The sequence below is a fragment of the Pelodiscus sinensis genome, chromosome 7 (assembly GCF_052426305.1).
Source record: "Pelodiscus sinensis isolate ZL-2025 chromosome 7, ASM5242630v1, whole genome shotgun sequence".
NCBI classification, from domain to species: domain Eukaryota; kingdom Metazoa; phylum Chordata; order Testudines; family Trionychidae; genus Pelodiscus; species Pelodiscus sinensis.
Window position 1 is genome coordinate 17,587,794 of NC_143058.1, and position 26,698 is coordinate 17,614,491.

Here is a 26,698-nt window from a genome sequence, read left to right on the forward strand (position 1 = left end):
GACTTCAGTGTAGATTTTTTTTATTTAAATATTTTTATTTTAAATTTTCATCTTAATCTGTTAAATACCCTCCTGTCCTAACTTCCTTAGCCACATGCCTATATGGTTGGCCTGGTTTGGAGCATTCTTTTATTCACATTTTCATTTGTTTTATAAATCTTAAATTCTTAACTGACTGGCTGGTAATGAAGACAGTGATGTAGAACCTATGTTTCATGTTGGTGAGATTAGAATCAGGCTGTATTAACGTGTTAAAGACCATACAGGAAGTGGCAGTGCTAGGAACCAAATCCAGGTGTCCCCACTACTCATACTGAAACCCATGTTAAAAAACAAAATAAGCAAAAAAACAAAAAAAAACCCAACCCCCCCCCCAAAAAACAAGCAAACAAACAAACAAAAAAACACCCCTCTGCTATGTTGTAAGACCTCACAAGGGAAAGTGGTTCTAGATGGTGCATTTGTTTTCCTACTGGCCCTTGCTGTTACACACATTTGAATGCTACCTAAAAGACGTACTGTATATCCAGTACCTTTTGAAAAAGAAAGAAAGAAAGAAAGAAAGAAAGAAAGAAAGAAAGAAAGAAAGAAAGAAAGAAAGATTGTCTCCACTGCCTTCAGCAGAGTTACATTAATGTAAAATCGATCTGAGCACAAAATGAGTATGGTCTGGTAGTTGAGGCTTAGAGCAAGGACTCAAAAGACCTAGGTTTAACTCCTAGCTGTGCCACAGAATTCTTTTGTCACTGGGCAAGTCATTAATAGCCTGATCCAAAGCCCACTGAATCAGTGATTTCTTCCATTAACTTCAATGGGCTATTCATCAAGTCTCTTGTCTCTTTGTGCTTCAAAATTCCTTGCCTGGACAATGGGAATTAAAATCTTTCCCTTCCTCATGAAATATAGTAAAAATAAGTTTATTAATGTTTGCGAGGCTCTGACACACAAAAAAATAATGGGGCCATATAAGTATCTAGATCAGGGGCAGGCAATAAAATGGAAGTGGTTCTTCGGGGTTAGCCCTAGGCAGGACTCTGCTGCTTTATTTACCTGTGCCTCCACAAATATGGGTAGGGTTGCCAGGTGTCCAGTATTTGCACCTTCCATCTGGTAAAAAACATTTTTTTTTTGCTCAACAGAATTTGAGGGAGAGTGTGTGATCAGTATTTTTTGTTATACTATCTGGCAACCCTAAGTATGGGTGCTTGCAGCTCCTGTAAGCCATAGATCACTGTTCCCAGTGATGGGAGCTGTGGGAAGTGGCATGTAACAGGATACCGCTTTCCACAGCTCCCATTAGCTAAGAAGGACAATCCATGGTTAACAGGTGCTGCGAGGGCCTGTACCTGTGGAGGCAGAGGTAAATACAGCGGCAGCTGCCTGCCAGGGCTAACCCTGATTAACTGCCTCCAGCCTTCAGGTTGGTTATTCCCTACTGCTGATCTAGATCATCTCTGTTCTGCAATTTGCTCATTTGTAAAATGGGGATAATACCATACCCACATACAGTAAAGTGTGTTGAGATCTTTGGATGCTAGTTGCAATAGAAGCACAGTGTTATTATTTACCACATCTAGGCAACAGTATTTAAAGTGATGAAGGCAGAAATGTTGGTCCTATAAGAGAAAAAACAACCTCTCGCTATACCAATATTTTAGGATTTTTTTTTGTGTTGCCTTATTCACATCCCAGAAATTTGCATCCATTTTGGTTCTGTTCCACCCCGAATGGAGAAGCTATGTAAATGAATGGCTCTCTAAGAAAAGTGGTGGTTTTAATTCACAGTACTGTCACAACATTTGAAGGCTGTTGTAATTTAGCGCAGGTGTAACCACCAGCAGGCAGATTTGAATCTGGGACCTCTAAAGCAGAGTATAGGAGCCTCCACCCTCTGAGCTAAAAGCAAGCTGGCTCCCAGCTCATGCTGTAGAGGTCTCTTGATTTTAACTGTTGCTGTGGTCTAGGTACCACTTGCATTGCTCAGTAACCACACTAGGTGTGTGGGTTATACAGGCACCTACACATGGCAAAATCCTTTAAAACATTTGTTATGGATTAAAAAAATGCACATATGGCAACACCTATTTAAAAAAATACAGTTCTCTCATGTTACAGTTTATTAAGCAAAATATCAAGAGTGACTATTTGATTTAATCACTTGCAACATTTCATATATAACCAAAGATTACAAAAATAGCAGCGTGCCATCAATACAATAAACAACCTCCCACACTTTTGCTGCGGATTGCCAACTTTTTAGCATTCTCCTAGAGTCTCCAGGAATTAAAGACTAATTTTTAATTTAAGATTATGTCAAGTGCTAAAATCTCCAGGAATATGTTCAACCAAAATTAGCAACTCTACCCTGTCAAAAAACACCCCAAATGGATTATTATTGCAAATACCAAACACTCAGCTCAGGTCCTAGTAAATACAAATGGCACCTTGGTTTCTAGCTGCAGTACCTAGCTGCCTGTGGTATTTTTAATGTATGTATCACTTCAAACTCTAATATTTGAAGCTCGCCCCTGTGCAAAGAGCCAGCATAAAGTCTATCACTGAAACCTCCCTTTAATTCTCAGAAATGCACATGCTTTCAGTGCTTAAGTTGGTTCATTGGTGCACAGATTTTGTGTGGGTCTGATACACTCCCTTGAATTGTTTGTGGCAAGTAAACCAAGGATGCATTTGAATACTACCTGAAAGAATTACTGTATATTCAGTACTTTTTGAAAAAAACAGTCTCTCTCTACTGCCTTCAAAAGAGTTATGTGACCCTTCCTGCTGCAGTCTTCTCCATAAATGTCTAACATACATTGCAGGATGGCTTCCACTGGTGCTGATGCTCATAAATTACCCATCTAGCACTCAGTTCCCATATGAGGAGAGGTTAAAGCGACTGGGACTTTTCAGTTTAGAGAAGAGGAGACTGAGGGGGGATATGATAGAGGTCTATAAAATCATGAGTGGTGTGGAGAGGGCCAATAAAGAAAAGTTATTTATTAGTTCCCTAAATAGAAGAACTAGAGGACACCAAATGAAATTAATGGGTAGCAGGTTTAAAACTAATAAAAGAAAGTTCTTCTTCACACAGCATGTAGTCAACCTGTGGAACTCCTTGCCAGAGGAGGCTGTGAAGGCTAGGACTATAATAGAGTTTAAAGAGAAGCTAGATAATTTCATGGAGGTTAGGTCCATAAAAGGCTATTAGCCAGGGGATAAAATGGTGTCCTTGGCCTCTGTTTGTCAGAGGCTGGAGAGAGATGGCAGGAGACAAATCGCTTGATCACTGTCTTCGGTCCACCTTCTCTGGGGCACCTGGTGCTGGCCACTGTCGGCAGACAGGATACGGTCTGACCCAGTACGGCCGTTCTTATGTTCTAAAATTTAACAAAATTACCCCAAGGAATTCATTTTTATTTTCATGCTAGATTTCAATTAAGAGTCAATTCTTGTGACTTAACCTCATCCTCAGAAATGTAGCAATAGACACTGGGAAGGCTGACAGAGCTTTAACTATAACAGTGTGAGCAGAACCACTGTCACAGGAGTGTTAGAAAACTATGGCCATGGCTCACTCGGTTATTGCAACCTACTACTAACCTATGTAATTAAAAAAGGGTACAGTATTACAATCACCTTTTTGTTGCTGCAATAATGCAGCTAAAGACTTTGGTGGAACAGAAAACAATGATGGCAGTTTTATAATAAAAATACATAATGGAAAATTATATCTGAAGAAAGAGTTAAAAAGTGAAAATCAAACAGATACAGTACTATGAAAGATACAATCAGCTGCTGTCAGGATGGAGATGGGAACTATACATTATCATGTATAAATTTTCAGTTACCTTGTTTGTTCTTTGTTAAGTCTACTAACTTTTCCCTTGCAGTTCCAAAGTCACTTGTTTCATACTCTGGCTCCGTCTCAGTGTCACTACTGCTGCTAGCAGAATAAGTGCACACTCGCAGTGCCTTGTCCTACACCAGTAATAATAGCACAATGAGAATGACTCATATACCATGGAAGAATATTTTATTCAGATATAAAACATTTTGCATGAATCAAAGAAAACTTCTGATAAAATATCTGAACTACTGCAACTAACATTCATCATGTAATCGTAAGTTTGACAATATGGGAATTAGCCACTATTATTTTGCAGATATGTCCCAAGAGTTAGTCCTGCTTATACTGGGCCAGATTCTGCCACTTTATTCACATTAGTAGTACCATCTTCCTCACCTGCTCCCATTGGTTTACACAGGACTCCTTGAGTAAGGGACAGCTTAACATGTATAGGAATGAGCCTCTTCCCTCTGTAAAACTGCTTTAAGGTCACACACTTTTCCTCACATAATGTAGATCTATTTTTTTGCATTTACAATACAATTTAAAAACTTCTCAAGTATTTCTAAGATAGCAAGTTTATAGCAGATAGGGCATTCAAACAAGAAATGATCTGCAGGGCTGTCTAAAGGTTTTATCAATACTTGTTGGGCACGACAAGCATAAGATGCATGGTTTTACCACTGTGAGAAATTCAGCCATTTTAACGTCATGCCCCCTCCCTTCCTATTTTTTGGCAGTGGCAGGGGGAGCAAGAGAGTCCACAATTGACTCCTTTTCCTCTGTACACAACAGGGAAAGTCACAGACATTTTACTAGGAACCCTAGTAAAGAGCAGCCCTTGTCCTAATAAGCCCACTCCATGGAAGTGCTGAGGATTTAGGAGAAGTAGCCATCTTAGAAAGAAGAGGGGAGGAAGTTACATCTGATATTTGGAATATCGTGGTACTTGTACCTGGTGTGCTGATTATCAACCAGATGGCAGGATCCACAAGTACAATTATCAACTAATTATCCATCACTAAATTAAACCACTTTTAAACTTTTTTTTAAAGAGACCTTCCTACAGCTGTTTTGAAGCTGCTGGTTTTCTCCATGCATTCCTCCCATTAGCTAGAGATTTAAAATGGCAGCTACTTATTTGTATAAGAGGCATATTCTAATAATAGCAATATGGGTCTAAAAGGTAACAGTACTCTAATCAGGCTCTACCACAGACTTGCCAATGTGAGATTGGGCAAACCACTTATCTGTGTGTACCTTAGAGTCTGTGCCAGCTTTGTAAAGGAATGGGGCACCAGTTTTTTTTTTTAAAAAAGCACAAGACAAAAATACTAGCATAACTTACAGCATAAGCAACATAAAGAAAGATCTTAGCTCACAAGAGCGTGAGGCCTACTTGTTAGTTGTGGACCAGAGTTAATTTGTTTAGCAACCCACTTTTATTGAGGAGCTAATTTTTTAAATCATTCTATGTATTCTATGTCTCAAAGGTTCTCACTTTCTAACCTGCTGCACCTGTTTTTCCATCAGAGCCGGCACTTCTAATCATTCATTGCCCTGCAACTATCAACACTAGCTTTACACGGGTGTGTGCATTTTCTTCTCTGTCTTTTTCATCGTTTTCAGGAAAGGATTGAAAGACTGTCAAACAACTGTAGGGATTAACAAAATGAAGGGAAAAAAACCCATTACTGTACCTTTTACACTACAGTTAGATTACATCCTCTCACTCATACCACACCAAAAAAACAAAAACTTAATTCAGGAAAGAACCTTATCTCCAAAAGGGAAAAAACCCTCTAAAAATGCAAAATATCAAGCAAAGAAAGACCACCATGTACGAGTAACTCAATTTCCTCATATACAAAGTGCCTGGAGATAATAATATTTAAGTAATAAATGTCTGTAAAACATGAGAAAGTACCTAGCATACCTATGGGCATGGTATTATTAATAAATATTAAGGATAACATTTGCTGACAGAAGGAATTACATATTAGATTGTTAATTATTCTTTTAATTATAGTTAGGTCAATTAGCAATTTTGACTCTTTACAGTTAAAGATGGTCTTTAGAGCTCTCTCTCGCTCTCCATATTAGTTACCCCACCGGTATTTTTCTTTCAGTTATACCTTTGCATTTTTAGTGGCTTTCTTGCTGCTCCAATCTGGGAGAATCTTCTTGTTTTCCACATTTTTTTCAGTATGCTCTAATGAAGCAGAAGTCACCAGAATTTGTTCGTGTCCACTTTGCTTTGGAGGGTTAATTATTCCTGAATTCAAAAAGAGATTATGCAATTTCTGGATCTCATCATTATTACACTAACAACAGTGTTTGACTGTGTTTCGGTGTAATCCAGTGGTCAATTATGGATCAGATTCTGATACTTCTATTCATGTCAAATAATCCCATTCTTCAATGGAACTACTTGTTTAGTAAAGTGCTGTTCAATATATGGGTGACAAAAAGCACTTCCCAGTTATCAGGAGAAAAGACAAGACACAATTTAAAATCAGTTTTTGCCTCTTAAACTCTTTGCAAATGAAAAACAAAATGTTACAATGATTTTTAGGAAACAGTTAGGAGAGCTGTATTGTTATTTTATATTCCAATGGCGCGAAACACAGCAAACTCAGTTTGTTGACAGAGAAATATGTAGGAAATTATATATTATTCTAGAAAATTTTTAGATCAATTCTTTTTTTATTCACTACATGTATATTATGTAAAACTAAAACCGAAGAAAATAAATAGCTCTTTCCAGAATAAAATGATAGTTGTGTTTTTAGTGAAGTAGGGTAAAGAAGAAAGGTCAGATACAAATATTCTAGGAAAGAATGAGCTGACCCCAAAATGTGATGCATTCTACTTTTTTTCATCTCTCTACCACAATTTAATTAAGATACAAACCTACAAGGCTGGAGCAGTGAATATTAGCATTAAAATCAGCGCAATCTTACTGCTACTGACTTCTTATGAAGCAATTCAATGCTTGCAGTTTCTATTCAATTTGTTATAATGACAGTGTTTAATCATGGAGTCTACTCTATAGCACGCTGCTGAATTGAGGTCACACATGTGGCTATTCGAGCATGTAGCATATAATCTATAACTAAGATTTCTCTTCTGAATCTCTTTTTGCTGTGCCATTAATTAACAATACATTTCCTTCAAAAATAATATGTACTAAAATATATTTTATTTAGCTTTGATTAAAAATCTGCACAGGCATTTGCAATGAAAACTACAATGTGTGTTTGCATTCTACTGTACTGCACTGGGAATATGGCTAAATCAACTCCATTCCAATACGTTTAATTATAAACCTTCTCTTATACTGAGGAATGTATAAGAAAGGCTGTTTAGTCCTAGGTTCAATTTAAATAACAGCAATTTAGCAAAACATACTTTGGTGACTTTATCCTAAATTTAAACCATATGTCTAGCCTCACATGATCATTACTTGGGATTCTTATATGAGGACAATGTGGTATAGCTTCACGAAAGTTAAATAAATCAGAGTCATTTTCTAGTTGCAATAAATGCTCTACCTTGTCAAAGTGTAAGCAAAAACCATTTCACTCTTAATCTATCCCTGTAGACTTTTTTGCTGATTTAATAATCATTTTATTTTTAGAATGTAAACTCTTTGGGGGCAGAGACTGTCGCTTAGTATGGATTTATACACAGCTAGATCCACAGAAGGATTTACGATTTGTCACTTTGGGCACTGACTCCCATAATGGAGCTCCTCGATGCACCTGCTCAAATACTACCTAACCCTGTAGAAGATCACATTTCCACTGGAAAGTCTCCATGATACTACACTTCTGCTCGTGAGCTGCCTATGTCCTGACAACCAGCATCTAGCTCTTACCTAAACCTCCATGTGATCCTCAAACCCCGCAGGACCCAATCAAGTGGGCATTCTCAGAGGATACCTATTAACACTTAAGGAGGTGGTGGCAGCTACAGATCCCTTGTGCCCTGTTGCCAGGGAAGCTGCCAATCTGTGCAGGCCCCTGGGCAAGGGGAGGAGGGCAGATCTTCTCTCCTGGAAAGCGCAGGGCTTTGGACAGAGGCAACCAGCCCTCCATCCCATTTGGAATGTGGCGTCACCCTTTCCCCAGCCCTCAGAGCTGCACAGAGCCCACAGCACAGCCCTCCAGCAGCAATTTAAAGGGTGTGGGGCTCTGGCCGCAACTGCTGCGCCTTTTGCCCTGCCATTGGTGGGTCTGCCTGTAGCTCAGTGGTTAAAGCACTTAGTTAGGATGTGGTCATTGGAGTAGGGGGCTTAGACCAGACTCTCCAGTTGAGTGCACTAACTACTGGGCTACAGAGTCACAGTCTCACACTCACTCTCTCTGGCCCAGTGAATGCATCTATAGTTCATACAAAGTGGAACAGCTTCAGTGGGAGAGATGTAAGGCCACACCCAGGAGGCCATGTAGCCCAGAGGTTAGGGTATTCACATGGGAAGTGGGTGGTCTGGGTTCAAGTCCTTTTTTCCAGATCAGGCAGGATGGCTTTGAAGCTGCACTTGCTCTAGGCTATACGAGGGATAGAACAGCTGCCCCCTTTTTCTGGGAGAAAGGGCTGAGCTGACTTAGGTGCCAGGAGGTCTCAAGTGGAGGAGGTGCCTGACTCTCATTAAGAGGGGGAGCTCAGGCAGCACCCCTCTCCTCTCTACTAGCTGAGGCAGCTTCCTGCTCAGTGTATTGGCTTGTATGATTCCCATTCTTAGGCATCTAACTCTCCTCATGCACTGCATAGGGAGCCTTGGTGTCTAACTCAGGGCCATGGATACCACTGTGCAGCAAGGAGACTAAACATTAGGTGTCTCTCTGCCCTTTGTGACTTTAGGTGCACAGTTTTTAACAATAAAGACCACCAATCTTAGCAGGGCTTCTGGGAATTCCCGTAATACAAAGAATGCATAATATGGAACTATGAACAATTAAAATGTGTACATTCACCACTAAAAGCAGTTTAATTTACTGTATTATCTATTATATATTTTGAAGAGGTTGGTTGTTTGTGGATTTGTTTGTGCAAAATGAAGTCATACTTCACAATTACCTACAGATACCAAATTTCGCATAAATAATCCTGCCACTTAAATTAGCTGAATGCACTACTTTTTACACCAGAGTATGCTGGGTGAAAGCTTTAAATAATTATTTTTTTTTCATTGGAAAAAAGGCATGACTATTATGATTAGAGTCCATAAAAACGTTTGCTAACAATATTAAGATTGAGTCCCCTATTCAACTGTCATTTTAGTGCAATGAAAATTTCTACTGTTACAAATCACAAGTTGAACCTCTCTCGTACAGGACTCCCTGGTCCAGCAACATCCTTGGTCTGGCTGGACCACAGATATTGCTAGAGCAGAGAGCCCAGCTGCAGAGTGGCTGAGAGTGGAGCCCGTTTGGTTAGTGGAAGCCTGCAGGGGCAGAACCCAGCTGCTTCCAGGATTCTAGGGAACCCCGGGAGCAGCCGCCACCATGCATGAAGCCGGGGAACCCCAGAAGCAGCTGCCGATGTACACGGGGCCAGGGAACCTCAGGAGCAGCCGTCGCCGCCATGCATGGGGCTGGATCCAGAGAACCCTGGGAGCAGCTGCTGCAGCCATATGTGGGGCTCAGAACTCCAGGAACTGCTGCTGCCCCATGCGGGGTTAGGGGAAGGGAGCAGAATCCCATGAGTGGCCTAGGGGCAGCAGACCCAGGCAGGTGAGCTGGAGGAGATCAGATCTCTCGGTTCTCCTGGGGTAGATGCCAGGAGCGGAGCCCCGGGAGAGCCTAGATGCCTGACCTTCCCTGGTGTAGCAAATTCCCTTGTTCAGGACCAATCCAGTCCTGAAGGTGTTAGACAAGGGAGGTTCAACCTGTAATTCAAATTAGTTACAGAAAGAGTAATGGAAGCGTTATAAGTTTCTGATTCAAATTTACTATGTATGGTAATTAATCAATAAAATGAATAATGTTTGAAGTTGAAATCCTACAAATTGAAAACTATTCTTTTACTTCCCTTTTAGAAGCTCATTAATAAAAAAATTCATGACATATATTTAATTTCTTGAACTTTGCTAGAAGTGTAATCTACACAAAATGACTTTATCCAGTCAACGATGGATCTCACCTGCTTATTTACAATACTTCCCATTTTAAGTATAGAAATTACTCCACGATAAAGATAAATGCTACAAAGTAATGAACAGCCATTTTTTTCCCTGGCACTTGCACTTTTAGACCACAAGCCTGCAAATATGCATACATGCACGTACCTTTACACATTGACAGTCCTACAGAACTCAATGGGACTACAGTCTTTCAATTCAGTTTATATATGTAAAGATATTCATGGGTGTTTTTACTGGACTGGGGCCTTCACATGCTTCGTTCATCTCTGTGAGCTATTGTTTTATATGCAATAATGCAAATTCTGCTGATACATCAAAATAAATGTTTTTACTACTGTCTAGAAATACATTTGTACAGTGCAGTAACATATCAAAAGACTTGTGTTTATAGTTGATACTGAATTTATGCATTGAGTCTAAATTACTCTGTAATTCAAGTCCCATTCTGAAAGCAAGTGTTTCTGAATGTGTCATTTTAATGTTTAATATAACAACATGGTCACTGACAGCAAATTGAGAACCTGCTCCTGAAAGTTTGCTGAGTACATGCAACTCTTCTTCAAATCAATGGAAATCCTGAGTGGTCGGCATTTCTCAGGGCTGGCTCTATTTTTCTCTCAAATATTGTTTCTTGAGGAAAGGATTTAATATTTTACACAATATTCTTTGAGATGCAGATATGAATTGTGAGCAACCAAAATTCCATTAGGCTCAGGTCACTAACTTGATAACCTTTTATATTCACATAAGGAATCTTTTCTGCTACATACTTAGCATTCCCGTTATCTAACATTATTATTACAGACTTCTTCTAATGGAAACAGACAATTGAGCAGAAAGAATCTAATTTCTAGTGTCACTGGCATTTTACCTGAGGAGACTGGTTTTGGAAGGCGACTTTGAAAAGGTTGGAAACCTTTGGCAGTCATGGTAGGATCAGATGTTGAATGACTAATCGTGCTTTCCACAGATTCCGGACTCTTTGCAGTTGAAGGCACTTCTCGCTCAAGAGTTTTGGCTTTTATGGAAGGAGCTGAAGGAAGGACTTGCTCAGGAGACCTGAAGACTTCAGTTTCTGATTCTTGTTTAGAAACATATCGCCCACTTGACCGATTTCCTGAGTCTGGGAGAGGGAAGGTTCCTATTCCACTGTCCAATGTTCTCATCTGGCAGCAAGACTCTAAGATACAGGAAGATTGTGTGATGGGAGTGGAGCTAAAGGAATCACTGGTATTTAAAGACAGTGAAAGGGACTGTGGGAAAAAAGGGTATCTTGAAGGGAAGGTTTTAAGGAAAGAAAAACATTTCACATTTAATTTTAACTATAACTTATAGTACTTCGTGTGAAACATCTTTTTCATTAAACACAATAAAACACATTCAGATGCAATTAATTCCCCCCCCCCCAAAAAAAAGATAAAAGGCAAAACTTTCTAAGTTGTATTACTACTCTTAGTGGTTGGTATGACTTTCTCTGAGCTACATTATATTTTTAACAGTTTGGAGAGATTCAAAGAAGAGCATTAACATGATTAAGTGCTGTGAGTGGCAGAATCACAGGAAAAAGTAGAAGAATTAAGAGTGCAATGCTCTCTTTCCTGTGTGCAAACATGTAGAATAGGAGTGCATTCCTCCACAGACCATTACTCCCATTAGGAGAAAAGAGGTGCTGAAATGCCATGGCCAGAAGTTATACCATCAACTCTTGCAGATGACCAAGATCTTCAGCCCCCAAAGGTTCCCCAAAAGGCCTCTTCTAGCAAGTCAGCTCACCTCCCTGCCCTCTTACACTTTGGCTTAGTGGATGTCATCTAGTCACACATGCCTTATGCACTGTCTATTCAAATTGCAGCATTATTGTTACTATTGACCTGGGAATCAAGTGTTTTAGCTGGTAAATTCCAGGAAGGAGGACATGACTCAAAGCCTCACATCAAGTACCGTCCCCTGGGCCTTCTCGACTGCGAGGATTCAGTGCCACCAAATGGAGAGACGGATGCAACTGTGGATCCCCTAAGTGGGTGGATAAGATGCAGCTGTGTGATCGTATCGCTGCTCTCTTTTTTCACTCATAGACTTCCCCTCTGGCATAGGTAGAGGGTATTACGGCAATTATCTATATTTTAAAAGTGGAAATGTAACACCAACAGGTAGACTCAAACCTGGGACCTCAGGAACTTAGTGTATGAGCCTCCACTGCTTGGCCATTTGGCTCTCAGTTAAGGCTACAGGGCAAGCTCATTCTTCCTCTCTCTGAAAGTGGTCTAAGAGCCACTACATGGGATGGCACACCGCACCCAGAAGGCGCATAGGTTACGTAAACACGGAGGAGGAAGCTTTAGGACTAATGGCTTGAAATCAAGCAAAATGTAGATTCTATACATGGAACCATATCCTGATAGTAAAATCAATCAGGTTGTTGCAGATCCTCCCAGATGAAGTGGTAGAAAGTCCATTGCTTGAGCAATTTAAACCAGACTGAATAAAGGACTGGTGAGTATAGGGTAGCAAGCAACTGTGCCCTGGCAGGAGATGCACAATAATTCCATCTCTGTTTCTATGCTTCTGTGTACTGATCTTTTTATGATATTCCTATTTACTATTCAATGCCATTGTCATTAGCAGTGCTCGGTCAAGTCACTTTCTATTATTTTTCCTCTGCAGCATTTCTGACACACTTACAGGTTTGAAAATATTTCTCCCTTACACATTTTGCTTGTCTGAAATAATGGCTCTTTCCACTTAATATTTTCATCTTAACTAGCTTACTTTGATGCTGGTATAAGAACTTATCGACTCTCCCAAACTGTGAAGTGGTTATTTATGTTTGTTTCTTGTCAGAGGAGTAGGTTTAACTATCTATCTCAGGTACTTATATGGCCCCTATTTAGTGTACTAGAGGAATGCCTAACAGTCTTTAATGGTTTTATCTTAGGAAAGTAGTGTTACCCCCACTTCACAGATGGGGATCTGAGACACAGTGAGATTTAGGAGCTGTCTACACTTAAAATGCTGTAGCAGAGAAACTGCACCTCTTAGCTCTTCAGTGAAGATGCTATTTATACAGGAAGAAGAGGTTCTCCCATTGCCATAGGCAAAGGCACAATTATCCTGTCAACTGAGCATTGTCAACACCAGGGGTTAGGTAATTTTAACTTCATCATTTGGGGGTGGGTCTTTCACACCCTTCTCGGACATAGTTATGCTGTCCTCATTTCTTAATGCAGATCAGATCTTAGTGACCGGCTCAAGCTCCCACAGAAAGCCTGTGAAAAGACTGGCAAGGCCCAGGCAAGTGCCTCAACTATTGAATCACCCTTCCTCTTTTTTAGTTGTATTCTCTCTAGCTCCTTTTAAAGCCACAGTAACATAGGTACTTAGAATTTTGTGGACTGTTCCTATCAGATTGTAACAGTGTTAAGGAAAGTCATATTCAATGGGTCTGTCCTAGTCACATCGCCATGGACTAGCAGGGATTAGAAACCTTCTGGATCATAAGCAGACCTCATTTACTGACAAACCTCTGACCAACTAAAGAAAAACAGGAGTTAAGAAAAGATTTCAATTAATTTCTGCTTCACTGGAAGGATAGTGATGTGATGTGGGGATCTTAGTTTGGAAAGGTATAGCTCAGAAAACAATGGAAAGAATTCCCGGGGTTCAGCCGAGACATGGAATAAACTGAGAGGGATAAAAGGATGAACATATTTTGGACCCTAACTGTCTTAGCATGCCTTTTAGGGTTTGATCCTGCATTCCATTGGGAATTCTGCAAAAGAAGCAGCTCATACAATTAAACACACATTTTGTAATGTCTTTTCTATTTGCAGCAGTTTTTTCCATCACATTGTTTTAAAAAATATTCTATTAGAAACATCAGTCAGTCCTTCCTAATTCCAGCAAACCAATGGCTGGTGCTGGACTCAAATCAAATAACAGATTATGATCATGCAAGAAAGTAACAGGGGCCCTTCACTACAGGCAAAGTGGAAGTGAAAGACTTATCAGATCTTCTTGCAGCAGCTTCAAGAAAGAACACATTTTGTGCCAAGACAATCTCTCTTCCTCATGACTCATCTTTACAAATCCTAGGAAATGTAACATCCATGAAAGATAGAGCTCATAATCAAGGAGAATGACTAATAAGGACTTGTGCAGTTTGCCAAAAAATGGTTCTTGAAAAGTTGAAGTCCCCAACTGTTCCTAAAATAATCATTTAGATGACAGTGAGACCTGAGAGCACAAAATAAGTCTTATTAAACAAAAATAAATACCATTTATAGTCTGGCCCCATTCACACCTGGTAAGTGCAATTCAAATCTGTTAAAAATTCATAATGACTTTTACACATAGAGCTAGAATTTTTGCCTTACATCAATTGATGACCTCCCATCATTCCTGTTAAGACATATCAAACTTGTTACCCCAAAGTTTAATTTTCTTGGATAAAATTAAATCTTTCTTAATAAATCATTATAACGAATTGGAGGAACAGCTGTTACTCTGAAGAAGATAAGGAACACAAAGTATCCACATGTAATTTTTTTTACAATTTTGTTCTTAAAAAAATTGACATTGATCCAAAGTGCTCTAGGTGAATCACAGTACAAATTAAATTCTAGCAAAACTTCTGATTTGAAGAGGGTTAAGGATTTCACCCATAATCTCTGCCCCAGAAATTTTACAATCTGTACTGTCAAATGCAAGAAAGGGGACAATAAAATGGGAGAGGAAAAATGGACAAGTAAAAGGACAGTCAGCAGATAACATGGCAGAGCAAATTATTATTATTACTATTAGTGTTACAAATAAATGTGTCTGACTTATTCTTCCAGGCAGAAGCGTGACTTTGGAGAGATGGGTAAATGAAGAGAGAATAGTAATGTGTAATTCCCACTCAGGAAGTTCCATGGATCTTCCATGGATAAGCAGAAAGGCAGCAGTAGGGGTGAGGCAATAACAACAGATATGGTGATAAGTAGGAAAGGACAAATAAGGTATACATTTTAATTAGAAATGGGCCTGAATTGCAACCAAGATTTGCGTAACCTTGACTTTGGGCAAAGTTCACATTTAATCAGTTTGTAGATATTGTGTTGGATTCTTCTCTCACATCCCCTGGTATAAATTAGGAATAATCCCATGACAATTAACAGGGTTACATCAGTGTAAAACTACTGCAAGTGAGAAGAGAATCATGTTTGTACAATAATTCTTGTCTGATTTCTACCTACAGTAGCTGCAGCTTCTTCAGGTATGTTTACTGGTTATGCTGCTAATCCAGAGAGTAAACAACTGATGCATTCATCTTTGACTAATTATATCAAATGGTAGTGTGAGCTCAAAAGGAATAATTTGCTTCAAAACTGTCATTAATTTGGCAGAGGAATATACATTTTTTGTAGTTGCTTTAGTATTGCAGATGAAGAGAAGAATGTGCAAATAAAGAGATCTGTTCTGCCATCTGTAGTTTAAACTCTTCTTGCCAATACCACACATAGTTTAAAGATGTTTATTAAGTGGTAAAGCAGTTTTGCAGAGATCTATATACACTGGAGATACTAATATGAAAAAAGAAAGAGTGATAATTAATAGTCTGACATGTTTCAAAATAGTGGGAAAAACAGCCATTCTTCATATCTGGCTCAAAAAACACATTACATAATCTGGTGTTTATGCCAGTGTAACTTTTAGATACAGGATGAAAGTTTCTAATTCAAAGAAAGAACACTTGTCAGAATATTGGGAGTGGGGGCTTCATTTTAGGAGCTGGAATATTTCTCCTTCATTTTCAATTTAGTCATTCATCCCCGTGCAGACAACCCATGCAAGAGTTTTGTGTCACTTTAAACACTATTTTGAGGCCTAAGTGATGAGCGAGGAGGGTTGAGAGTTTTCCATTAACTATTTTCCAGTGAAAATTTAGGGTTTTGGCTAAATTAATTCTATTGTGAAAAGTGTCTGCTTTCTGTGAATTATTTTGGGTTCCTTTTAAAACATTTCAGCCAAAGAAACAAAGGATTTCCACCACACACTTAGGTTTTGGGTAAAATTCATAAATGTTTGTGTAGGGTTTTTTCCCAAGTTCTAGTGACACATGCCCTCTGCTCCAGGAAAAAAATGTCATCTTCTTTACATAATGTGGGCCATTAATGTGAAAGAAATTAAGACCCTGTGTGTTGTAGTAGCTGTAGTTATTAGGAATGTAAATGGCTAGTTGGTTAACTGGTAAGCCTCACACTGAACAGATGAGGCTTACTGTTTCTGGTTAACTGGTAGGGACTGGAGCAACTAATTACGGGTATGTCTACACTACAGCGCTAATTTGAACTAACTTAGTTCGAATTAGTTAATTCGAACTAAGCTAATTCGAACTAACGGATCCAGACTAAAAAACGAGTTTGAATTAGCGTTTTGCTAATTCGAACTAGCATGTCCACATTAAGTGGACCCTGAACCGGGCTTAAGGATGGCCGGAAGTAGTGCCGGCAGGGCATCAGATGAGGACTTAGAGCGTGGAGCTGCTGCCTCAGCCTAGCCGAGGGCTGTGCTTAAAGGGACCCGACCCCCACCCCGGACAGACAGTTCTCAGGGGTGCCCCGCTTGCAAAGCAGTCCTGGCTTGGAGTGCCCTGAGTGCCCACACTGGGCACATCACAGCACTTGGCCATCAGACCGGCTGCACTTGCCGCAGGCTGCCATCTGGGGAGAGGGGGCAATTGGGGGGCTGCAGGAGAGCTTCCTCCCTCAGAAGCCCGCAGAGCCAGCCCAGTCCTCCCCATCGGGGGCTCGTACCCCATTCCTCCCTCACCTCCTTCCACTTACCCCTCCCTAGCCCCCCTTCCTGATGTACTAAATAAAGAAAACGTGTGGTCAAAAATAGAATCTCTCTTTATTGAACAAAACTCAGGGAGACTGGGAAAAGGAGGTGGGAGAGGGGATGAGAGAGGGTGGGAGAGGGGAGGGCAACTAAAATGATCAGAGGTTTGGAACAGGTCCCATATAAAGAGAGGCTAAAGAGACTGGGACTTTTCAGTTTAGAAAAGAGGAGACTGAGGGGGGATAGAATAGAGGTCTATAAAAGCATGAGTGGGGTGGAGAGGGTGCATCAAGAAAAGTTCTTCATTAGTTCCCATAATAGAAGGACTAGAGGACACCAAAGGAAAGGAATGGGTAGCAGGCTTCAAACTAGTAACAGAAAGTTCTTCTTCACAAAGCAAAGAGTCAACCTGTGGAACTCCTTGCTGCAGGAGGCTGTGAAGGCTAGAACTAGAACAGAGTTTAAAGAGAAGTGAGATAAAGTCATGGAGGTTGGGTCCATGGAGTGGTATTAGCCAGGGGGTAGGAGTGGTGTCCCTGCCCGAAGTTTGTGGAAGGCTGGAGAGGGATGGCACGAGACAAATGGCTTGGTCACTGTCTTCGGTCCATCCCCTCCAGGGTCCCTAGGGTTGGCCGCTGTCGGCAGACAGGCTACTGGGCTAGATGGACCTTTGGTCTGACCCAGTACGGCCATTGTAAGCTCAGGGCTCAGGGGTCTCAGTGGACCACCTTGATTTTCATGCACACCTGTTCCTGGGTGGCCAGGCTGGCAGCTCTCCTGCCCTAGACGGCCACTTTCCTGTGCCTAGTGCGGAGGTCGTGGACAAGGTCCACGATGTCCACACTGGACCAGGCGGGTGCCCGCCTCTTGCGGTCCCGGGCAAGCTCCCGGGAGCCGCCAGCGTGGTCCCGGGAAGAGGGGGAGGGCTGGGGGGCATCGGGTGGCTGGCTCGAGCCGTGCCACGTGCAGGGTCTGCTAGATGGGTGCTGGCAGGCTTGCACCTGGCACGGGCACCGTAGCCAGCCCGTGCCCCTTTAAGGTGTCCTGGGCCGGAAGGGGGGCATATGAGTTTCCCTGGTGTTGGCCAGAGTGGCCACCAGGGAAAGCTGGGGAGGGCTAGCCTCCCACTAGTTCGAATTAAGGGGCTACACACCCCTTAATTTGAACTAGTAAGTTCGAACTAGGCTTAGTCCTCGTAGAATGAGGTTTACCTAGTTCGAACTAAGCGCTCCGCTAGTTCGAATTAAGTTCGAACTAGCAGAGCGCTAGTGTAGTGCCTATCGAAGTTTGTAGTGTAGACATACCCTACCCGCCTGCAGCCGACTGTTCAAACCCCATGAGGCCCAATGCTGGTAGGTGGGAGCAGCCTGTCCGTGGCAAGCCCAACATGGTCCAGCTCTCCCGCCACAGGTTACACACTTGCAGGCAACCAGTTTCACTGCGAACTCTGCAGCATAAAGCTTATATGTAAGCTTTTCACTGCAGAGCCTGCAGTGCATGTAACCGTGTAACCACTAGGATTTTTAGTGGTTACACAGTTACATTTTTAAATGCCTTTTTACATCCCTAGTAGTTATACTACCTATAGGAAAAGTTACCTATATACTGAGTGAACACAGTTGCGTTATGTCCCTAAAAAACATTTTTTAAGTTTAGATAGCCAATGTGACAATCTACATGACTTGCCATTAAACTTATTCCTGTTCACCCATGTTATATACACTTTTCCAAGCTCTACTACAGTTATAACTGTGAAAGCATTTCAGTACTTTGATGTAGAAATAATGCTGTTTATTTACATTATACTAACCAGCAGAAATGATTGTGTTAACTTTGTGCTGTCATCTGATTCAGAGCTGTTGTGATTAGTGACATTTACAGAAATCCTTCCCTGTTTAGCTAAGGGGGACTGACTTTTGACCAGGCTCTGTCAGTCATAGCACAGGTCAATACTGAATAATGCTTTGATTAGAGCATGCTGGAATCTAAAACTAGTTCTGTTAGAAAGTGTAACTCCTTATCTGCACACATGTCCAGAAACATATTTATCCAGCAAATACACAGACATATACTTATCTTCAACCACATAAACAGTCCCATTATTTTAAATTATTTATGTACTTAATTGCCTTGCTGATGAGAAGTTTATTCATTTTATTTCAATTTTAAGGACCTCTTAAGGATTATTTTAATCATCATCTTACATGCATGCATCTAAATGTATCACCAAACTTGCTAATATTTACATCTTATACTACTTTATATTTGTAAAGACCTACAAATATTTTAATTAACTAGAATTATACTCCAGTTTTATTGGCTAACTCCTGAATAAACCAAATACCTGGTAAAAAGATAATAGTTGAATATGAGTGTTTGATCCACCATTTTTGGAGATCAAATGGTTTGGAAAACTCTCCATGTATCCAGGATAAGTGAATACCTTTTTTTTAATGAGTCGGAATATGTTTGTAAATTATTGGAGCAGAGCATCTAAGAAACTATACTAAAAGGCTAGGTCATCACTTCCATTATAAAATACTATTTTCAGAGATTCAGACTCGCTCTAAAAATTTCTTCAGGTTGAACCTGGGTTTGTAGACACTCAACCCTAGAGTGTCTCTTTGTACCTAATAAGTTATGTTGGTCCTCATTTTGCCTCATGACTCACATTGAATATTATCTTACTTTTCAGGCAGCCTCATTGTAATCAGTATTTGTGGTGTAAGGTACTGTTCAGTATGGATAAGGATGACAAAGCCAAGCCTTGTGAGGAGTCCACCATGTACATGCTTTATTTGTTTATTTTTTTCATTTAGGAGTTTTTAGTTGGGCTAACCTCCCCATTATATCAATATGGAATTTTAACGTGAAAAAAAGACAAAAGTGTGTCAGGCCCTCAGAGTTCCTTGTTGTGCCGTTCACCTTATCTTCTTTTTACAAATAAAGATTTCCCAGAATGCATATAATATGAAACCGGAGATCAGAGGTATCTTATGTAAGAAACCTTCTTTTATGTAATATTAGTGTTATATAACAATCCAGGAAGTGGTATGTGATGAATTCTGTGAATGTGTTCTTGGTATTTTAAAGAAAAAAACTTGTGGTTTTAAAGGCCTTATTACTACTGCAGATGAGGAGCCCTAACAAGATGCAATATTTGTCCATAGTTGCCAACATACCTGAATAGGGGGCACACTATAGGAACACAAAACTTGTCAGACTGGATCCAACCCAAAACCCATCTACTTCTGTAACTTGTCTCTGACCGTGGCTAGTACCAGGTACTTGAGAGGAAGATGAAATGCCACAGAAGGCAGGTGTGGGATAATTTGCCCCATGAAGGTCTCATTTTCATAGAGATCGTTATAAATCCTTAAGCATGTATTAGATCTCTTCCATAATTCTTCTATTAACATTAACATTAGTTTATATTTGTGTTTATCCATATTGTCATCAATCCCTCTTTAAATCTTGCTAAAGTTTTCAGAGACCCATTTCAGACTATAAAATATGCACTAGCTTTTTGTCTGAAGAGGTCTCAATGCTGTTAACATAGAACACTAAAGTTCAAGGTTTGTCAGACAACAGGACCATGGTGTCTACCTTACCAAATTCCTTCTTTTTTGATGATACATAACTTTGGTTGTACATTCTCACCTTGCTATCAGAATTAACGATTTGCAAATATTGTGTACCTAGTTGACAATAAGAGATGAAGAGAAGGTGAAATCATCAAATCGAATGTACAGGATGAACCCAAATTAAGCACAAAAAAAAAAAGATAAATGATTGCTGTTGCAATGCAAAAATGTTGCCATTCCCAATGCCTTCATAGTTCAAACATGCAGTGTCACAACCTGAGGAAGGATCGTCAGAGTATGAAGGTGTAGGCATCAATTGTGGAAGAACTCTGTACATGTGAAGTATTGGGGTGGTGAGGCCTGCATTCCTCTCCCTCCGCCCCCGCCTTTTCCATCTCTCCTCCTTCCCTACTACTGATGAGCCAGAAGCATACGTCATTGTAGCAAGAATGAATTGTAGATATGGGCGGGAACATAACAATCTTGTTTACCTAAATGTACTGATCATATAAACAAAGTCAAAGGACAAGCAGTACAACTGAACAGTACAGTAACAAGCAATGAGTAACCCCTGGAAATTTCCAAACTGCCACAAATAAGGTAGAGACAAAGTATTTAAAGCTGCACCAGAGCACAGCAATTTGGACCTCACCGATGGGCTTTGGGTACCGGTACCTTGAAAGCTGAGACAGTCTCCAACTTCATCCGCAGCTGAAACGGGTTCCCCGGCTAGCAGAAAGGATGTAAGAAATGCCACTTTTCTATCATGTTGTTCTTTTAGTTAAGGGGCACAGCTGATAGCTGTCAGGAAATAAACTGCTTGTGTTTGACAGATACCTGTATAGTGTTTTTTGTACTTTGAGAATCCAGTGTTGGACCTGAGACTCACTCTTGCTGGCAACAGAAGGTACTGCAGCGGGACTCAGGAGATTGGGGCTCAGCCACCGGCTTTTTGTGTGACCTTGTGTTAGTCACTTAAGCCAAGATCTGTATAGTATTTAAGCATCTAAGGATGCACATAGGCTGCTCAATAGGACTTTCAAAAGCATCTGGGCATCTATCCTCCATCAAAATCAATGGGACATGGGCACCTCCATGCTTTTGCAAATCCCAGTAGGCACCTATCTGCATATCTAGGTGCCTAAATATCTTAAAAAATCTGATTAAGAGCCTGAGACTTAGGAGCCTAAGCCACTTTTGTAACTGAGATTTAGGTGGCAATGCCAAGTGGAGCAATATCTCAGTACCTTAAAAAGTCTGAGACTTAATTTCTCTGGCTTGAATTTTTAAAGCTATGTAGGCACCTCTCATACATTTCTGTGCCATTGGTTTCAATGGGAATGAGGCACCTACATATCTTGAAAGGAACTTGCCTTCTGAGGCTCAGTTCTACTTCTGATACCTCCCGTACTTCCCAAGAGAGTTGTGAGAATGAAGCCATTAATGCTTAGCACTCAGATCAGGCCCTCAGGTGGGGGAGGGGGAACAAAGGGGGCAACTGCCTTGGGGCCCGGCAATTCAAAAGGGCCCAGGGCTCCCGACCGCTGCTGCCACTACTGTATCTTTAAACTGCCACCAGAGCTGAGGGGCTGGGGGGAAGCCATAGATTGGATGGCAATAAAGGCTGGTTACTCCAGCCCTGCCCCTTCTGCCCAAAGCCCTGGCCCTTCCTGGAGCTCAGAGCTGAACCCTCCCATCTTGCCCAGGGGCCTGGTGAGGCTGTCAACTCCCCTGATTGAAATTAGGAATGTGAATGGTTAACCGTAATGGGTGGGGCTTATTGGTTCAGGTTAACTAGTGGGGGCTGGAGCAGCTCCCTGCCCACCACAGACAGGGGGCTGCTCCAATCTCGTGGGGCCTGCTGCAGGCAGGGGTGGGGGGAGCCCTCCTGCCCTGCTGGAGCAGCCCCTGTCTGCGGCAGGTGCTGGGGAGGCTGAATAGTGATGGGCCCCCACATGTATCTACATACCGAACAGAGCACCACAGATATATAAGCTCTGGACTGCATGTTAGAATGTTTGCTGGTTTTATTCACATTCCATTGTTGAGTAGACCAAACCTCAGTCTTAATCTTAGTACCTCTGGGGATGGAAGGCAGAGTTCACTGGCTGGTACTGCTCAAGTCTTAGCCTAGGAAAAACTGGTACTCTTGATTGAAAAGGCTGAGAACCGCTGATTACATGCTCTTACAGGAACTTTCTGTAACCGGAACATGGTCTCATTCACATTAGGGGTGTCTCCTGTGCTTTTCTGCTAGTTAACAGACAAGTGCAGTGACAGAGCTCTGAGTCTGTAAATGTTGTCTCTGGCACTACAAAGTCATTCATAAAAGATGTGCACAGGAAGCGCCGCATGTTGCAAAGGCAAAAGACAATGTACTGTACTTACTTTAGTAACATCACCACTTTTTGTGTATTAGCACAAAACAATGCTAACAGAAAGCTGTATAAATATTAAATAAGGTTTTACATAATTTATTAGTTATGCACAGAGGGTGATTTTACTTAACTGTAATGGTAATAACTAGCCACATATATAAATACCTGCAGCTGAATGGCTTTATTTCCCAATAAATGTAGTGAAAACTTGTTAACAGACTTTTCTGAGTGACTTTCAGTTGAACTACAATCTTTCTCGTTTTAGCACCAAAGTTCAGCTCCTCCAGACCAGGTGATATGTTAAGCACTGTATCTGAAAGCTAACTGGGTGTAAACAGGAAGCAGCAGTTGGTGACAAATGGTCATGATCTAAAGCCAGAACGATGAATACTGATTTCTTTCAGAAAGTGTTTTCCTCATAACAAATGTCTGCAATATACATGCTAGGTGATGTTTCAAAAACATCATTAGCATGAGTGGTTTGAAACAACAGACTGTACCACTCTGCCTGCTACTGGCTGGAGATAGACAAATGATTTATGAAAAATAAATTCAATTTTTCTTCTGTTTATGAATGATCCTCAGATTGCAAAATTCTCAGGTATATTCATAAATTTCTTCGGTGACTATTTCTTGCTTGTAGAGATTAAATTACGAATAGTTGAAATTGTCCATATTGATTATTTACATAAATCACATAGTACTATTTCTGTTCTGATTGGTGACCTCACCCAAAGTTTATTAAGTCAGTGAAAAGACCATTATTGATTTCAATAGGCTTTTTAACTGGCTTGAATGAGTTATAAAACTAATGGGCAATAATATGAATTTTGTAATTACATATTAAAATCAAAATTTGAAATTGATTTTTTGCACTTTGAGCATATTTCTGCATTCAAGATTAAAATACGCTTTTCACAAAAATATGCTGTTCCTAAAATATATTCCAATAGAAAATCAGAGAGTGCACAAATGAAATGAATTGGAAAAAATAAAATAATGAACAAGCATTCATGGAAAAAAAATCTGTATTAGTCCCTTAATGCTACTACTGATATGTTAAATAAAGGCAGTCCCCGAGTTACGCGGATCCGACTTATGTTGGATCCGTAGTTACGAACAGGGCCGTCTCCCTGGTCTCCAGCAGACCAGGGAGAGGAAGCAAAGCGGCGGAGTACGCGGGCAGCGGACAGCCCAGACGCCCTGTCTGGGCTGTCCGCTGCCCACGTGTTCCGCCGCTTTGCCCCCGTCCCCCTGGTCTGCAGACCAGGGAGACGGGGAGCAAAGCAGAGCAAAGCCGCGGAGCCCGAGGGCAGCAGGACAGCCACGGCGCGTCTGGGCTGTCCCGCTGCCCCCATGCTCCGCGGCTTTGCTCCGGACGCCTGTGGTACAGCAGCTGGGGCGCTGCCGGTTGGTCCCGTAGCGCCGCTCTGGGCGCTACTGGACCAACCCGGCAGCACCCCAGCTGCTCTGCCCCAGGCGTCCTGATTCAGCCACTGCTGGTCAGTTTCAGCAGCGGCTGAATCAGGACGCCTGGGGCAGAGCAGCTTGGGTGCTGCTGGGTTGGTCCAGTACCGCCGAGGAGCAGTGGCGCTGCTGGACCAACCCAGCAGCACCCCAGCTGCTCTGCCCCAGGCATCCCCAAGTCAGCCGCTGCTGAAACTGACCAGCGGCTGACTACAGGAAGCCCCTACCCCGGGCTTCCTGGAATCAGCCGCTGATCAGTTTCAGCAGTAGCTGACTTGGGGATGCCTGGGGTTCTTAAGTTGAATCTGTATGTAAGTCAGAACTGGCATCCAGATTCAGCCGCTGTTGAAACTGATCAGTTTCAGCAGCAGCTGAATCTGGATGCCAGTTCCGACTTACATACAGATTCAACTTAAGAACAAACCTACAGTCCCTATCTTGTACGTAACCCGGGGACTGCCTGTAGTATTAACAGGAAATGCATGACCAGAGCTCCACACATAAAGATGTGTCCAAATATGGTTTACCCAAAATCTGTACTAACCAAAAGCAAAGTAGAAAAGTCTAAAATATAAGAAAATCACATTCATATGGGAAATAATGACTTATACCCCAATTAATTGGGATAATTAGATGTATTTTCAATAAGCATGACATAAACCAGGATAAACTGGGTCAGATCCTAAGCTGGTATAAATCAATATAGTTCCAGAGACATCTGAACAGTGGATGTATGCCAATGTTTTTAAATGGTATTTCAAATCCTGAAGAATAGTGGATTTTCAGTATCCAGATTACTAATTAGACTATCATCTGCATATAACTGTAGGAAAAGTCTGGTTTGCTATCATTCGAGTTACATAATTTAGTATTTCCAGGTGGATAAATGTAATAACAAAAATAAAATGAACAGCAAATCATTGTGCGTAACAAGAAAATGTTGATCCAAGATATTCGTATTCTCCACAGAAAGGAGAGCTAAACAGTATACCATAGAATTGCTGCAGGAGACTTGGCAATTAGCAAGTGCTATGTGTATTATTTGTTTGGAGTAGGAATAAATTATTTGTCTTTGCCAGACTGTGAAGAAGGTAAATTGACATAAATTAGGAGATACAAATGTATGCTACTTTCTTCTTCACAAATATTCTCCACCATCTTCAAATATACACATAAAATTACATTCTATTACTGCAGACTCCTCCATACCCTCACTTCAGGAATACTTTCCAGAAGACACTCAATAACCAAACAATAGTTAAGGGTGTAGGCAGCACACAGTATCTGCACACACAATTTTTAAAGGCTCTTAAAATGCATGAGGATCCCAAGGATGGGAACACTCATGGGGGTATGGGACTGAAGAACAGGTGGAGATCTTTTATAACTGAGCTGGGCAAGACCACTTGACACCACTGTCTGTTAACCCATAATGTTAGGGAAGGCTCTCCCATGTGCAAATAAAGAGGTGCAGGTAAAGAAGCTTTTCTTTCTGCCTTTCTTTGGCCTTTAGGGTCAGTCACTAGCTTTTCCAAAGAGGCAGTGAATCCATATCTCATATGCACAACAAAGAAAGAGAGAAAGGAAATTCTGAAGATGGAAAGAAAGGGGAAATACTTGCTGGGTCAGAATATAAGACATTTTGGAGTGGAGGGGAATGTGATAAGGGCATGGCGGCATCAGACACTGACATAACATTTAATCTGTTCTGGGATAGATATGAGAGGGAGGAAACAAACTGCAGAGACACCTCTGGACTCAACCAACTGTTTGCATCCCTTTTGCTTGAAATATTTTGCACTGCTGCTGGGCACATAATTAGCATATGTTATCATTAGCATATGTTATCATTAGCATATGTTATCATTGGAATATGACAGCTCCCCACCTGTCTGCATGGCCAAACAGTCCTGTGCCTGTAGACTGAGCAGTACAGAGATTTTGAAAATGGCCCTCTCATGGAGGGGACATAGAGCTAAGATGAATAGTAATTGGCAGGTGCAGTAAGTGCTTTTGTAGGGTAGTAGCAAGTGAAGGTCTGTCCTGTCTGCAAATCTGTGCATGAGTTCATAGGGGCTACTCCCTCATACTATGCCAAATGACTATGAGAGCCACATCAGTTAGAACGTATGTATGTCTGGTAGGCTATGACGTCGCAAAAGGTAAGTAATTTAAATATGAATAAATGTTAATAAACTGCTGAGTTACCGAGGCCAAGTAGGCCATAAATGCAGCTGATATGCTGTAGCTCATTTTAAAGTCTCAGTTCAGTGAGTGCTCACATGAAAAACGTCGTACACACTCACAGTGGCTGGGATCTTCTAAGGCTTAATTATCAACCTGTGTGTGCCCACAGGCCTTTTGAAAACAGGCTTTATTTTGGCTGTACAAGTAAGTACATGACTACAGATACCACTGTTCACGTATAGGTGACCCATGGAACATGTGACCC

At 41.1% G+C, this 26,698-nt stretch overlaps 1 protein-coding gene across 10 annotated transcripts in view; it reads right to left on the minus strand.

The window, feature by feature from the left end:
* Positions 1-26,698, minus strand: part of NCKAP5 (NCK associated protein 5) — a 659,073-nt gene that overhangs the window by 41,928 nt on the left and 590,447 nt on the right. For all 10 annotated transcript variants that reach the window (XM_075933271.2, XM_075933270.2, XM_025178765.3 and 7 more), the window contains 3 exons: positions 10,870-11,178; positions 5,986-6,125; positions 3,852-3,981 (listed from right to left, as the gene is read on the minus strand). In XM_075933271.2, coding sequence (XP_075789386.2) covers positions 3,852-3,981; positions 5,986-6,125; positions 10,870-11,178 — 579 coding nt within the window. The remainder of the gene's footprint in view (positions 1-3,851; positions 3,982-5,985; positions 6,126-10,869; positions 11,179-26,698) is intronic.